Here is a 17,267-nt window from a genome sequence, read left to right as displayed (position 1 = left end):
TTAATTTTTAGTAGAGATGGGGTTTTACTATGTTGGCCAGGCTGGTCTCAAACTCCTAACCTCGTGATCCACCCACCTCAGCCTCCCAAAGTGCTGGGATTACAGGCATGAACCACCGCGCCCAGCCAATTTACCATCTTGATTGATTGATTGATTGAGATGGAGTCTCACTCTGTCACCTAAGCTGGAGTGCAGTGGTGTGATCTTGGCTCACTGCAACTTCTGCCTCTCGGATTCAAGCAATTATCCTACCTCAGCCTCCCAAGTAGCTGGGATTACAGGTGAGCCAACACACCTGGCTAATTTTTGTATTTTTAGTAGAGACAGGGTTTCAACATATTGGCCAGGTACTCTCATATTAATGGTCTATGTATGTGGTAAGACAGATAGATTTATATTGTGTTTTGATATTTCGTTGCACAACTCCTTTTCTTACAGTTTCTCTTCCATACCCATTCTTGATATTCATTTTTACATATGAAGTTTAAAATCAATTTGTCTAATTTCAAATTAATCCTGTGCAGTAACCAAGCCTCTTGGTAGTCACAGCCTTGTATAGACCTCTCCTACCATGTATCAGGGTTGGTGGATTGGTCTATGTGACCAAGAGAATACAGCAGAAGTGATGATTTGTGACTTCCTAAAGCACTGCAGCTTCTGCCTGGGATCACACACTCTGGGAAAAGCCAGCCCCATGAGGTCAAGCGGGGCTAGGTGGAGGTCCACAAGGCAAGGAACTGAAGCTTCCTGGCAACTGCCAACACCCACTTGCCAGCCATGTGAGTGAGCTATCTTGGGAGTAGAACCTCTGGCCCCAGTTACTCCCACAGATGACCGAGCCCTGGTCAACATCTTGGCTAGCCATGTGAGAATCTCCAGAACCATCCACCTAAACTGCTCCTGAATTCCTGACTTAGAGCGAAATTGTGAGATTTCACAATTGTGAAATATTTACTGTTTTAAGCCACTAGTTTTAAAGTTGTTATATATACAGCAATATACACAACTAATTAGACCTGTTCATGTATATACTGGGATTGTGTTAAATTTTAAAAAGCTTTAGGGAGAACCAATCTCATTATCAAATTAGGTGTTCTTATCCAAGTACAGGAAATATCTTTTCATTTAAGGCTTCTATGTGTCTCTCCGTAGCATTTAAAAATTTTCTTTATATACATTTAAGTATTTTATCTCTTTTTTTGGTATTGAAAATACTTTCTTTCAACATACTTTCTAACAGGTAACTGTTTGTATATATTTTTATATACAAGTATAGGTTTATAGAGGTTAGTACAGGTTTTCAGTTGATCATTTTGGATTTTCCTGCTACACAGTCTTAGCCTCTGTAAATAATGATAGTCACTTCTCTTTTCTGTCTTCTTTCTTTCTCATACCTGCTTTCTCAGTTAATATACCCAGAATAATAATAAATATTAATGGTAAGGCTTTACCATTAAGCAAGATGATGGCTTTTGGCTTAAAATATTAGCATCTTGAGAAATATTCATCAATTCCCATTTTCTTACTAGTTTTGGTCAAGACAGTGACCTGGATTTTATCCAATACCTTTTCAGTAACTTTGAGTTGATAAGACAACTTTTCTCTTATGATGCATATTAATGAAGTAAATTATATTAGTAGGTTTTCTAACTGAATCCTTATTATAGTAGAGAAGGTCTTTATATCTTTCTGTATTATTCACATGAATAAGCTTACTTATAAATTATTACATGCTCATTATACCAGTTAAAACAATAAAGCTGGCCAGCCTGGGTGACAGCGAGACCCTGTCCCAAAAATAATTAAAATAAAATAAATAAAATAAAAATTTAAAAATAATGAAACAATAACGCTGTTATAATTTGAAATAAATATGCTGGAAAAAATTTACCTTTTCCTTCCCTTCTCAAATTTCAACAATGAAAACAAAATCTTTTTTTGTTATGTTCTCAAGCTTATTCCATGATAACTTTGTGTGGAAAAAGCTGACTCCAAAATAGTTCTAGTTTATCATTCCATCTGGATAAATTAATGAAAACTAAACCTTTAAACAGTTTAACACAATTTTGACTCACTTGTTGTTCCTCAAAAGGATTATATGGCTCAGTATTGACTTCTTGGTGTATTATGTTCCAAGATACCTGTGGGCAAAACAAAAAATTAAAATTCACTTTATCTCAATTGCTCTAGTAAAGCCCATCAAGTAATAACACTTTAAAATACACCCACAATTTTTTCAAGGTTTTTTTTCCATTTAGATCATGTTCCATACTTTCTATAAACATGTATATTAGGAAAATTATTTAGAATTAGTATAACTGAAAATGATTATGATCCATTGCTCTTAACCTATTTTTTTCAAAGCTTCCTAGAAAACATAATGAGGAGTGGGGCAATTCAATAAGGATTTAATGAATTCATACCCTATAAAGGCAATCATAGGAGAATCTTGATTTCATCTCTTGTTAGGAAGGAACTCATACACATCTCTCTTGTTTCTATCTGGCTGTCTCTTTTTTTCTCATTCCTCCCCTGGTTTGACAGGAGAAGCTGGGCACATGTAGATCAGGGTCTTCCTTTTTCCTTCTCTTTCTTTCTGAGTAGCTGCCAGCACATTTTCCCTTCCTCCTCCACGTGGTAAGTCCTATGGGGCAGGCACCCCACACTGGAAGGCCTCCAAGTGGGCCCTCCTGTAACTGGCAGGTAAGGCACTGTGATACAGGCTACACAGCCAGCCAGCACTTGACTTTTCTACAAACAGCCACCTTCTCCTCCAGTCCCTTTATTAATTCTTAGGATGACGTTTTGGCTCCACCTGCTGTCTTATTTCTCAATGTGCGCAGAATTTCAGTAGCAAAGATGGGTATTATTTACTGGACCCAAGCTTCTTTCTGAGAAGATTACCTGGCACACCTTGCAAAATAGTTCATATTTTAAAAATATTTTCAGGCAAAAGCTTCAGTAATCATTATAAAGTCAATCAACTTTAAGGATTCTTGTAAATATAACAGCAATGAAAAATGAAAAGGAAAATTTAACTTCAGTATTAAGAAGACTTTTCTATTTAACTCTTACCTGTATGGCAACCATCTGCACGTGTGGAATGTTTGTTACTGCACTGGTGCTTTCTGGAATTACTTCACATTTGTTGTTAGAATTTCCACAGTGCCCATCATTTCTGTTAGACTCACTCAGGACTGTATGAGCATCACCTGTGCTGCAGTGTGACTTTACAGATATTCCCAAAGAGTCTTCAAGGATCTGTGTTTCAGAGGCAATCTGGTGACCAACAGCATTCTCAGCTTTCAAATGATGACCCTCAAAATAGGCAGCAGCATTTTTATCTGCTCTGTCATTGGCCACAAAAGACGGCACCACTGGTACTGATCTTGGTAGCTGATATTCAGGAGAAAGGCTGGCCAAGGGTGTATATATGCTGGTGTACTGGGGCAAACCTGGTAACACGTTTATGTATGCTGCCGGTGTCTGGGTGATATCAAATCTCTGGAAAGGAAGATACGTACAGTATCCTGTGACCAAATGGGATTGAGCCCAATAAGTTGGTTTCACATCCTCAAGAACCGGTCTGGGGGAGTTAGAGGAGACTCGCTTGTAATTTGCATCCTCAGAGCCTGGTGTGGGAGAATTGGAAGAGGCCCCTTTGGGTTTCCCATCCTCAGAAACTTGTCTAGAAGAATTGTCGGCTACTGGTTTGGCCCTCACATCTTCACAAGCTGGCTCAGGAGAATTTGCAGACACAGGTTTGGGTTTTACATCTTCAGAAGCTGGTGCTGAAGATGAATCTGACACTGGTGTAGACTTTACATCTGGTTTAAATTCCCTAGCAGCTGGATTCAGAGGTAGTTTAACTTGTAAATACTCTCCTGCTTTTGAAATTTCTTCTACTTTTGTTTTAATGTTTTTCTTCTTCCTTTTTTTCTTAAGCCGTGATGCAACTTTCTTCAATGCAATACAGTTGTCAATCACAACAAAACGAGGACATCCCAAGAGAAAAGGTTTTAAACCTCCTGCTTTTTCTAGTATCTGTCGAGTTTCTTCTGGGAAAAACTCATATTCTTCAGAGAACATCTTGTTACTCATGTCCAAGGGACCATGCTCCTCCAAAAACTGAGAGAAGTAACTTGGAAAAAATTTACATTTACATGAGTTACTATAAGGAAGTACTTGAATACGTCTATAAATAAAAAACTTTTATTCTCCCAAAGGAAAACACTGTTTCACTTTTCACTGATCTCAACCTTTCCCCAACAACAAATATAACAAACATAAGGTTAACTGCAATCAATGATACTATACAGAAAATTTTGTATACCTCCTAGAAAATGATCATTTAAAACGTTTCTGGGAGTGAGGGAAAGCAAAATGAAATCAAAGTTATTTTATAACTTTCAACTATGTAATTATACAATTTATTCTAAAAACAATAAAAAAATAAAAATTTATTCAGGAAAGATAATAATAATGCTAATAAGAATTTTAAATCAAAAGAGAAAATCGAATCCAAAAACAAATCCTATTTGAATTTGTGTACAGTAAATACTGAAAACTACATACTTTAGCTTTACTTTTGGATGTCTGAGGCAAATTCTAGCATATTTTAAGAAATAACAGTATAATTTTACAGTTGTTTCCACACTGTCACTCAAGAGTTCTCTGGAAGTATGATTTGCTCAGCATTTCAACTCCAAAGAAAAATTATGAAGAAGGATCTAAGAGCACAGAACTAAACAGGAATGATGCAATGGAGGAAAACAGAAGAAAGGGCCATATGGTGGATATGCTACTGACAGGACTTCCAGGAGAAGAGTTGGCTTTTAAATTAATGCTCTATTACAGACCTCAGCCCTTGATTTATTTTCTTAAAAGGAAGGCCTCATGCACTATTTAATAACACAAAGCTCAAAATGGTAAGCTATTTCTCAGATTTTCCTGATTTTTTTACTTGTTCTATCCACCCCACTCAATATCGATCTAGTAGCTCAGACTGACAAAATCAATAATCATTAGGACTCTAAATTTAATAATTAAAAATCCTCAGAGCGGGGCGAGGTGGTTCATGCCTATAATCTCACCATTTTGGAAGGCCGAGGCACACAGATCACTTGAGGCCAGGAGCTGGAGACCTGCCTGGCCAACATGGTGAAACCCCTTCTCTACTGAAAATACAAAAATTAGCCAGGCATGGTGGTGCAAGCCTGTAATCTCAGCCACTCAGGAGGCTGAGGCATGAGAATCACCCGAACCTGAGAGGCACAGGCTGTGGTGAGCAGAGATTGCACCACTGCACTCCAGCCCGTGTGACGCAGCAAGACTCTGTCTCAAAATAAAAAAAAAAAAAGCCCTAAATTAACTTTGTGTAAAATGTGGCAAAATCTCTAAAAACAGGCACAAATTAAACAACTTCTGATCTTTAATTGGCAGCCTCAGTATAAAATAATGATTGTGAAAATTTCAACCCACTTACTCATACAGAGTTGAACATTTTTGTTTTGGGTTCATGTCCCATAGCTTCTTATTGCGGACAACATATTTGTTACTGTGTTGGTCATAGAGAGCTTCAAATTCCTCTACATCTTGCCGAAGATGGTCAGGCACTGCAAATGGGCCTGCAGAATCTGAATTTCGATTGCTGGTAAATAACAACAAAAAACACCCAGTTTTGTGAAAGATAAACTTTTGGTTTATTATTTAACCAGAAGAATGTTTAATTGAAATAAACACAATAATGGCAATATATTACTCAGCTCTATGTTGCAAAAAAATAGCACCAGGGAACTTAGTGTAGATAAGTTACCCTTCCACAGTTATGGGCAAGAAATATCATATCTGACAATCTAAGTAAGCACTTTCAATTATTTAGTCTTGCTCCAAAGAGCAAAATTCTTAAAACTCCATATTTTAAAAAAATGTTGCATTAACTATAACTTGTTAAATGATTGAAAGACAAATGAAGACTATATTACAACTGCTATTAAGTAAGTTAAAGTGAGACTGAGACTGGTAAATGGTATTAATAAAAGGTTTTTTTAGGCCGGGTGCGGTGGCTCATGCCTGTAATCCCAGCACTGTGGGAGGCCATGGTGGGCGGATCACTTGAGGTCAGGAGTTCAAGATCAGCCTGACCAACATGGAGAAACCCTGTCCCTAATAAAAACACAAAATTAGCCAGGCATCGTGGCGCATGGCTGTAATCCCAACTACTCAGGAGGCTGAGGCAGGAGAAGTGCTTGAACCCGGGAGGTGGAGGTTGTGGTGAGCTGAGATCACGCCCTTGCACTCCAGTCTGGGCAACAAGAGCGAAACTCCATCTGAACAAAAGTTTTTTTTAAATATAAGATGTTAGCACTCTAAAAAGATGTAGTAGTTTGAGTGTGGACTCTAAAACCAGGCTGCATGACTTAAATCCCAGCTCTGCTATTTATAAGCTTTGTGTTCTTGGGCAAGTCGTTCTGCACTGTGCCTCAGAGTTTCCTTATCTGTACACTGGACAAAATATAATAGCACTTACCTCCTAGGCGGGATAAGTGGATTGAAAGAGTTTATGTATGTAAACCCCCTAAAACAATGTCTGATACATAACAATCTCAGTAAAGGCTATGCTATGGTCTAAATGTTTATGTTCCTGCAAAATTCACATGTTGAAACCTAATCACCAATGTGATGGTGTTAGGATGTGGACTCTTTGGGAGGTAATTAGGCTCTGCCCCCATGAATGGACTTAGTGCCCTTATAAAAGAGGCCCCAGAGAGTTGCCCTGTCCCTTCCACTATGAGAAAACACAGTGAGAAGGCACCATCTATGAACCAGAAAGCAGGCCCTCACCACACACTGAATCTGCCAGTACCTTGATCTTGGACTTCCCAGCCTCCAGAACTGTGAGGAATAAATTTCCGTGTGTAAGCCTCCCAGTTTATGGTATATTGTTATAGCAGCACAAACTCACTAAGACAGGCTATTATTTTAACTTAAAACAATTACCCTACTTAAGGAATCCATGAAAACGACCACGTAAATTTTTAACTGTTCTGATAACTCCTTTAAGAAATGTGAAAAGAAACCATGTTGTACATTTTTGGTTCATAAAGGAATATGGGTTACTGCTACTCACTAGTTTTATTTCTTAAATATTTGTTTCCTGAAAACTCAGTTTCGACAACAAGATGGCATTGAAAATCACTAATATATAAGGTGAAACCATAACATCATACACAGCTCCCAAAACAGCTTCCTCTTTATTACAGCAAAAATGCTAGTAAGTATTAACAGGACATTCTCTTTATTGACTATTTTAAAGAATAATTTCTAGACATTTTTCCATGATTTTCCCACAGAGCCTTGCACTTGGTAGGTTCTCAATATGTACTTAGTGAATGAACGTTACCAGTATTGTGTTAGTGAATGTATGTACTTAGTATGTACTTAGTATGTACTTAGTGAATGAACGTTACCAGTATTGTGACACAGTTTGAATGAATTCTTAATGCCTTCTAGCCATGCTATGTAAATGTAATCAAGATATAATTACATCAGGCTGTCAGAGGCACAGCTTTAGAAAGGAAAGTTAGGGAAATAAAACACAAGTTTATATACATTAAATTAACACAACTTATTAAGTAAAGACATTTGAGTTAAAATGAAGCAAAAATTTAAAAATTATACTTACGTATGGTCTTCACTTGAAGTGATGACATCATTATTTGGAGTTACTGAAGTTGTTCCAGACCCAACTAACATAGGCTGGTTTAAAAGACAGAAAAATGACAATGATTTTCTACCTTAAAATTCCATTAAAGAAAAAAAAAACATTAAAATTGATGAATGCTTATATAAACACACATACAAATTGCTAATATATAAGATCTATCCAAATTTTCTTACAAACAGGAATACACAGTAATAAAAGTTTCAACAACCAAAAATAAGCTCAAATTAACATTTAGGATAGTTTCCAATGCTCCAAAAAAATTAAGATGTTACTCAGTTTAAACTCCCATTTTACCTAAACTAAATACATATAGTCAAAGATAAAAATAAAAGTTGTATTGGATCTCCTTAGCTCTTCTCATCTTTTGAAGACTTGCTCTCTCTCACTCCATCCCCCTTTCTGCTCCCCACATACACAAGAGCCATGAAGAATCCACCAAAGACTTAAAAATTGTGCTCTACTCTGGCACAGTAGTTCACACCTGTAAGGCCAAGGTGGGCAGATCGCTTGAACCCAGGAGTTCTAGACCAGCCTGGGTAATATAGCAAAACCCCATCTCTACAAAAAATTAGCTGGGCATGGTGGCATGCACCTGTCATTCCAGCTACTCAGGAGGCTGAGGTGGGAGGATCACTTGAGCCTGGGAGTTTGAGGCTGCAGTGAGCTGTCACTGCACCACTGCTCTCCAGCCTGGGTGAGAGAAGGAGACCCTGTCTCAAAAATAAAAATAAAAATGCCCTACTTATCTCACGGGCTTGGAGGAGACCCTTTGGTGAGAGGAAGGAAGGGATTCTATCAATCCTGGGACAGTCATAATGATTAGTATTCATCATTTTTAGTTTAAATATGTTATCTATTTTTTGAGACTTATTTATTTTTAGGGACATTATGGCATTTTTTTTTTTACTCAGAAACATCTAAAAAATAAAAAGGTCAATAAAGAATATGAGTCTCAAGACTTGCTATTACACAATATGAACCTGAAATTTCTTCAAAATGTAGAAGACTGCCAAAACATCTTTAATTCCTAGAAAGTCTTTCTCTACAAATGTTTCAAAATATCCGAAGAATTGCTCAATTCTAATTTATATGTCCAACTATTTTGGAGAGTTTAGACAAGAATTAATACAGAAAATACTCCGTACCTTTGAATCCTTTGGCTTCTTTTTCTTGCCTTTGTTTTTCACCTTGGTAGAACTAAACTAAAAAATGGGGGGAAAATCAGTGAACACTCAAACAACAGCATTATGAATCTCAACATAAAGAAACCATATTGGTTTTCACAGACTAGCCATAAGTTAAATGTACATAAAATGTTTAACAAAAATAACACTACAGTGTATCAGCCAAAGTGCTATGATTTATAATAGAAAACAAGCAAAATTTAATAATACCTAATGTTATAACTAAAATTAAATTGTTCCAACATTTTTATCTTATTTTCCACAGGGTTGGAATGTTGTTTCAAGTAATTAATCAGACTTTTAAGTAATTCCAGTTATACGCTATAATAGTATTTTTATTATTAATGTATTTCTTTCACTAAGCCACACTAGACATTCTGCACCTGACCACACACTGGGGCACAAACAGTGAATAACGAAGCCTTCAGCTCCTTATGGGGTATATCAGCTGTGTTTCCCTGCTTAGCCGGGCAATATTTGATGGAGCAGATTAAGATAAAATTTCATATAGATAGATGATTTGCTCCTGAAAATCAGTAAACGGGCATCTTTCTCTTTGAAAACTGCCACAATGCTGTGCTTTTCTCTATTTACTCACTTTCCTAAACTGAAGAATTTCTGAAGAATGAATAAAAGGCAACTGCAAACTACTAAGGAAGACAACTCTGGAACTGTTTTAACTTAAACTCAATTTAGAGCCACTCAAAACGAAGTCCCTTTGTTTTCCTTCTAGAGCAAAAATTAAAACTTTAGTTATTAAAGATAACTTTTCATTTTTATGCCAGGAGATGAAGAACTCTTCCTTTCTTAATTAGAATATTAATGTTTATCAGCTCTGAAACTTCATGGAAATTGTCTAATTTAAGCCTCATAGTTTGCTGATTATTGCTCCAATTCCGGGAAGACTGGCAGTGACTTTCTAATGAAATAGTACGTACTACCCAGACGTCCTTTTAATGTGGTTCTTGAATACTGGCTGTGATGTCAATAAACACCGGCCTGGGTCCCCCTCTCATCCTCGGTTTAACATAGATTAGAACATAAGATTTCAAGTGATCAAGTAACTTACCAGTGCGTCACCACTGTCTTGTTTCCTTAACACAGTACAGCGGCTGTCTGCAGGAATATACAGATAGTTTTGTGAGGAAACTAAATATTTACATTTCCATATAATACACTAAAGCCTTCGAACAACTCCTGAGACTACTGGCACAGGCCATGTTCTATTCTTTAATAGGCTTTGACACAAGTGTGGTTTAGAAACCAAGGGCAAAATGGCTGACTAAACAGGAAACCAACTACAAAGAACCAAAGAACTTCAATCGGATTCAGCATAATGTGAGTGCCTTCTAGGTGCTATCTATGCTGGTGCTGGGCATAGAGATGCCCAAGACAGTCCCTGCCATTGATGAACTCCTGCTCCACTGCCAGAAAGACAAACAGACAAACACCTGTAACCCAGCATGCTAAGTACCACATGAAACACAAGGCAACAAAGCTCACGAAGGACTCAAGTCTGCAGTCTGCATGGGAGAGGCCCACAGGAGGGGCAAGGAGGACTCTGAGGAAGAGGGGACATTTAAGTTACTCTGGAAATGAACAAGCAAAGGGGTGGGGCATGGCTGGGGGAACTACATGAACAAAGACAGGAGTCAGGAAAGCATAAGGCAGGTTTGGGCACAGTCAGAAGTGGGGTGTGTGCTCAGAGACAGAGGATGATGATGAACCCAGACCCCAGATGATGTGAACTTAATTTGTAAGTAAAACTAAACAAATGTTTCCCAAATTGAAGAGTTAAAAGAATCAGAGAGATGTTCTAGAAGAGTCACTACCTACAATATAAGGGGAAGATGGAAGAGTGGGAGAGTCTAGAGGCATGGAGTCCAGTTTGGAGGCTACTACAGTAGTCTAACTATGGAAGACAACTAAGGTCCTGGCCTTGGGAAGAAGTGGGGTGGACAGCAAAGGATAGATCAAGGACAAAGCTCATTTGGATTGATGACAAACAAGTTATACTCTTAATACCGAAAACAAAGAATTGAGACTAATTACAGAGTTTCCCGTTTAAAAACTAGATATACGATGTTAATGACTGAGATAAATTAAGGAAAAACAGATCTTTGAAGATGTGATAGGTGGGTTCAGTCATACTGCTTCAAGGGGTTCTTTGGCTGTCTCACAGAAATACCCTAGGGAATCATGCATGAAGAGGCCAGGGGAAAAGTCGGGGCTCTCAGTTATCACAGTACTAGTGACACTGTCGAACACTCTAATCTACAAAATCAGTGGATTTTGAAAAGTTTTAAGAAATATAAGCATTCCTTTAAATGAGGAGATAAAACTGAAAATGTTTGGGGTGAAGGTGGAAGGCAGAGCTACTGGACTTGAGAATCCATTGGGATTGCCAATAATTTGGTTAGTGGCTTCTGACCTCATGACTAGAAACAGAGAAACAGTAGCAGCTGGAAGTGCTGTGTTTTATATGTAGAGAACACAAGTTAAAGGACAAGTGTATGCTGAGAGGGAACTGTGTCCTTTTTAGTTGTCTTGTTTTGTGATCCAAACATGCATCAGATTTTGTAACCTCAGTCCTGGGACAGCATTTTATTACCAGCAGCAGCAAACTGATGGTAATAAATTCAGGCTATCAAGTAGCATGTCACCTTCAGTCATGAAGCAGTATCCTGAAAAGATAAAGCCATCTGTATTTGAGTGTGCTCTTTTCTAAGAACTTTTGTTGTCAAAAGTAAGCTTTCCGCTTCCTTATACTGCATTGGAACTTTATCATCTGTGACACCATCGTACAAGGCCGGACCTTTTAATGTACTCTTTAAAACAAACAGCATGACATTTAAAAGTCTAACTCCTAACAATACATAGAGGAGACTTCTGATTCTGAGGGATTTGGGGATTATCATAACATGTTTATGTAGCATGAAAGGTAAGAAATTATTATTTAGAATCTAGGAATATGAGAATTTTTAAGTAAAACAGGACCACACAAGTCACTGCCTCCAAATTATCTCATTTTAATATGAGGAAATTAAGATCTAAGAGAAGATAAGGAATTAGCTGCTAGCTAGCTAGTTAGTTCAAGCTGGAATCCATGCCGTTACCCAAATAGGCCCCCCAATTCCAAATAAGCCCTGACACCCAGCTTTCTAACTCCACTTTCACATTCATAGCCCATCTGAGACTCTACCCCTGCACCACAGCTTTCCTCTCTCCCAGGGAGAAAGAAAGTGTTGGGTCCTTCCTTTGATGCCCTTGGCACTTTCTCTGGCCCTCCTGTATTGAGCTTACTACCATGTTACTGTTATTGGTGCATGTTTCTTATTCTCTTTTCTAGAACACAAGGTCCTCAAGGGCAGAGACAAGTGTAAGCATTTCTGAATTCCTTCTCAACACCCATCACTGGGCCCACAAGGTTTTTAATGAACTAAACTAAGGAAGAAGCTGTGCCATAACCTACTTTTCCTGACCCCTAGTTCTAGGCTCTTCCCATTAAAACATGGGGCATCCATTCTAGATTTTGCAAACATCACCTACTTCTGCAGGCCAATGTTTTCTAAAATGCTACAAATCAAACCACTTGCTAATAGATTCTGTCAATGTAACATGCAATCTTTCCCATGATGCTGTGAAAATATCTAAGACAGGCAGAATATTGTGTATTGTTAGCATAACATACCCACATCTGAGTATCTCTTTAACTGATAAAGTAAAAAAGCTTTATGATATAAAAAAATTGCTACTGTTAATCCCTAACTTCCCCACATAAACTGGTTGTACCATAATAATTTTCACTATTTTCTTTGTTATGTATTTAAACAAGTTTAGCTAGGTCCTTCACAGATTTTTTTCCCCTTAAGGTTAAATGTAATATAAATCTAAATTCAGTCCACATACCCATTATATCAAAGAATTCATCTAAAGCACTATGCAATGCTGGGAACTTGTCTCTGTGTTCTTCTAGCAGCCATATTAAACAACGGGCTTCCTTCAATGATGTTGGCTCAGAGAAATAATCAAGTTGCTTTCCTTCTATAGAGGCTAGTTTGTGACCATATTTCTCATGCCAGAGGAAAGTCATGATACTAAAATCAAGCTGTTTAAGAGATGCTCCATAACGAGAAAAGAAAGGTCCTGTGGCATCTAAGCCTGTAATAAAAACAAAACCCAAATCAGAAGAGGAGGGAAATTATTTACTGTAAAATCACATTCAGTCTCACATCTCTGAAAGCAGCTGACTATAGTTTGCTTAAATTCTCAGCAAAAACATTTAAATAGTTGAGAACAGATTCGTTCAAGCTATTAGGCATTTTAGAAACACCATTTAACATTGTTAGACTAATTATAATAATTCTTGTCTATTAGATTTGAATAATGTGGACCAAAGCCTTCTACTATCATAGTTACATTTATTAGACCTAGGAGATGAAAGTATGGCATTAAATTTCTTTAAAAATGTAACAATGAGGCCAGGTATGGTGGTTTAGGCCTGTAACCCCAGCACTTTGGGAGGCCAAGGCTGAAAGATCACTTGAGGCCAGGAGTTCAATACCAGCCCTGGCAACATAGCAAGACCCCTATCTCTAAGAAAAAAAAAAAAAAAAAATTAGCCAGGCATGGTGGCAAATGCCTGTAGTCCCAGCTACTTGGGAGGCTGAGGTGGGGGGATTGCTTGAACCCAGGACTTCAAGGCTACAGTGAGCTATGATGGCGCCACTGCACTCCAGCCTGGGTGATGGGGCAAGATCCTCTCTCTAAAAAAAAAAAAAACCCAAACAATGTTTTCACGAATTCATAATGACTTTCATTCCAATTAGTATAAACTAGCAAGATTTTATGTTTCTTTATATGGATTCCACACTAACAAAACATCAACAATATGCAAAATCTTCCCAAATGTGTCTAAAAGAGGAAATGGGTAAATCCATTCCCCAACACCTAAAATAACTGCTCCTTATGCCCCAAAATGTGGGTCCTCACCCTCCTCTACAAAAAATCAAGGTGGTCAGTTTGCCTACTTTTATTCTCCACTCTCCAAAGTAGACAACAGGGTGACTGCAATCTCATACACACTCCTACTGAAACGACAGTGAAGCCCCACTCCTGATGAACGGCTACCAAAAAGAAAAAAGGAGCTCTGTCCAATTTCTCCATCGTGCCTCTAATACAAAACGGTCACTTCTTCCAAGGGCCTCAGTCAACAAATGAAGTCAATAAATGAAGCAGAGGTTGCTCAGTCAAAATTACCCTAGACTGCTCGCTTCCGGATTAAAGAGTTAGCTTGCACAGATCATATTGCAGGAAAATTAGGATCTTTGAACACCAGAATCAGGGACCATGTAGAATACTCACACAGTAAAAGATTTATGAGAGCCCAGTGAAGAAACAGCACACGCCCATTCCCCATCCACGTCAAGAGCTTGTGCTCAGTGAGGGGAATGCAGGCAGGCAGTGTTCACTATTGAAATGTTAAATTTATCTTACTAGTGTTCTATTACTTCTCTCTCCCTCCCTCCTTTCCTCTCTCTTTTCCTCTCTTCATCTTTTGCTGAACATAAAAACTGACCTGTCTTATGTTAAATATGTGCACGATATAAGTCCACCCAACAGACGTTTTATGAGAAGTAAAATTCCAGGAAATGAAAACTGCTTTACTTCTTATTTAAGTAAGTGTGCATTTTACCTCAGGGCTGCAGTAACAGCCTTACTAATTAACATGCTTGAACTCATTTCACAACTTCAAATAAAAATTGCTACTTTAAATAGTATACATATATCCTTATTAAAATGATACCTTTAATCTTCAGAATAAACATAGTTTATATCAAAAGACATGTTCACCCTTTCCTGCCAGTGAGCTGGAGGGCTCAAGTGCTGCATTTACCTGAATGAACAATGGCTGGCAGTCTTGACCGTGTAGCATAACCCAGGCAAACCTACTTCTCCAGTCCTGAGTATCTCCTAAAGCATGTTAAAGCAAGCAATAACTTTATAATGTGCTTACTTGATATTCACTAGTGACAATCTTGTCACTTAAAAATAACTTTCCGGGATCACAAATCCATGAGGATCTATGCTCAAAGCAAGCATGTTCAGCTGTCTAACTATGCCAAGCTTGCTGCCATCTTACATTGTCTCTTCTGGCAGAAACTGACGAATATCTTCTCTGAAACCCTAGAATTCTAATAGCCCCATGTTTCTAAACATTGGGGACCGCTGGCAGAGGCTTGGCAGGCCCCACTCTGTGGTCTGCTGCTAAAGGCCCTGTCTTTTTCCTGTGGCTTCCTTTAGCCTTTTACCTAATAGCTGCCAACTGAATAAACTATTGTGCTAGGCCAGGTGCTATCCAGTCACTAAGATAAATAGTGCCCTGGTAGGTGCCCAAATCATCCCTACCTCGTGTCACACAACAACTGCATCTGCAGCTGCCTTCTTCAGTCCTATATGGCCTTAGGCAAAGCGCCTGCTTTGGGGGAAGGCAGGGGGCTTGCTCACTCTTCCCTTCTCCCAGCCAAGTTACTAAAGTCAGAACACAGTACAGAGTCATATAATCCTGTGATTTACCACAGCTCAGTCCAACCCCAGGATATGTTTCTCTTAATCTCTAGATACAGATTTGCCCTAGGTGACCCTGAGCAATTAAGTCTCATCCACTCTTCCCTCTAAATTTTTCTTCAAAGAATCTGAATTATATATTTGTCTTCTCAACACAGCTCCGGAGCAGGGGCAGACTCCAGGATGCGTTATTTACCATGGTTGTGCCTAGTATTCACACATCTACACATTTACAAATAGTTTAGTCTAATATAGGTCTGGATTTCTTTACTGACTGGTCTTTCCTTAGATTGCACCTTTTGAAAAAGTATACTGTAACCTACCTATAAAATAACCTAAAAATTGTGGTGTATGTGTGTGTATGTAATAGTTTTTTTTGTTTTTTAAAGGCCTTCATATATTCAGTTCTTTTTTAAAAAAATTCTTTTAGAGACAGGTCTTGCAACATTGCCAGGTTGGTCTCAAATTCCTGAGCTTAAGCAATCATCCTGCCTCAGCCTCCCAAGTAGCTGGGACTGGAAAAGTATTCTTAACCATAGAAATGTAAAGTCCTGCATTTAAAGTTATAAATTATATGACAAGAAAATGAAAATGACTCAGAGACCTACACTTCCCCTTCCTATTAAAGTATATTGCTCTGGAATATAAAGGGACATACCAAAGCTATTAAGTTTTTGGATCCAGGCGGCTAATTTGGGCTCCACTTCTTTAAGCTCACTCAAAACATGCAGAAATATTCTTGTTTTTACTCTGTTCTTTTCTTGAATCAAGTGACGAATAACATAGTCCACTGCTTCATTTAGAAAATTTCTGCTAGAAAAACAGGTTGTATAGTCTTCTGTGCTCAAAACTTTCCAAGAAAGCAATTCTTTGAGAAGCGTGGCTGTATTCCGTATGCCAGATTTGATTTTGTCAGCATACTGCTTTATACACTGTAGAATTCTGTCATCAAGGAACTGACAATGCTGAACATTGTCTACAGTTTCTAAGGATAAATAACAATGGTTAAAGTGATAAATAGGACTAATTCACAATGATATAAACTTAGAAATAATGTAAAATTACATAATATAAAATGATTCAGCTTGATTATATTGTTTTACTAAACTCAAGAAACTTTAATTAGAAATATAAACATTTAACAATACTTTTGAAAAGACATTGAAAGTGCATCTTAAAATAAACATATCAAAAGCAAGCATTTTATACCCTTCATTCTGAACCATTCATGTAGCATGTAAAACTTAGTTCCTCTAAAATATGGCCACTTCCTTCAACAATCCTAACCCAGCTTCATCAACTACCTTAACTTTACATACAATAAATATGTTTAGTCATTAAGCAAGGAAAGTTAAAATACAATCTCTGAAAGGTTTTTCAGTGCTCTTTACACCAACCCAGTTCTGTCTTCGAGTAACAGAAGACAGTGATAATATTAAATTAGTAACTGAAATTTTCATTTCAATATCAATGAACATAAGGCCCAAAAGATGCTTCTATTTATACTTTTAAATGAAAGTATAATATTCGTATCATGGCTTTGGCTTCTGCATACCTTTCTGCTCTTCGTTTTTAGGTGGATTACTTTCTCTTAAGTCCTCCTCCATTCTTTCTTGTGCTAATTTTTTTGCTTCTTTTTTTTGGATCTTTCTCTTCAATTTTTTGTCTTCTTTCAGTCTTAGTTTCTCTAGGCTGATAAACAATTACAATTAGTGATAACTCGATGAACTGCTTTCCTTTGACTATCGTAGAAACCATCTTCCAAGCAATACATTAGAAGTTTTCCTTTT

The 17,267-nt window shown here is 37.7% G+C and overlaps 1 protein-coding gene across 5 annotated transcripts in view; it reads right to left on the bottom strand.

Moving 5' to 3' along the window:
- Positions 1-17,267, bottom strand: part of TTC3 (tetratricopeptide repeat domain 3) — a 123,312-nt gene that overhangs the window by 35,421 nt on the left and 70,624 nt on the right. For all 5 annotated transcript variants that reach the window (XM_030914716.1, XM_030914718.1, XM_010384139.2 and 2 more), the window contains 9 exons: positions 17,033-17,169; positions 16,136-16,462; positions 12,820-13,071; positions 9,980-10,026; positions 8,872-8,928; positions 7,685-7,758; positions 5,486-5,650; positions 3,076-4,141; positions 2,076-2,141 (listed from right to left, as the gene is read on the bottom strand). In XM_030914716.1, coding sequence (XP_030770576.1) covers positions 2,076-2,141; positions 3,076-4,141; positions 5,486-5,650; positions 7,685-7,758; positions 8,872-8,928; positions 9,980-10,026; positions 12,820-13,071; positions 16,136-16,462; positions 17,033-17,169 — 2,191 coding nt within the window. The remainder of the gene's footprint in view (positions 1-2,075; positions 2,142-3,075; positions 4,142-5,485; positions 5,651-7,684; positions 7,759-8,871; positions 8,929-9,979; positions 10,027-12,819; positions 13,072-16,135; positions 16,463-17,032; positions 17,170-17,267) is intronic.

Source organism: Rhinopithecus roxellana, chromosome 13 (genome assembly GCF_007565055.1).
Source record: "Rhinopithecus roxellana isolate Shanxi Qingling chromosome 13, ASM756505v1, whole genome shotgun sequence".
In the NCBI taxonomy this organism is placed as follows: Eukaryota; Metazoa; Chordata; class Mammalia; order Primates; family Cercopithecidae; genus Rhinopithecus; species Rhinopithecus roxellana.
The sequence above is the reverse complement of the archived record's forward strand: the minus strand, read 5'-3'. Positions and strand labels throughout refer to the sequence as shown.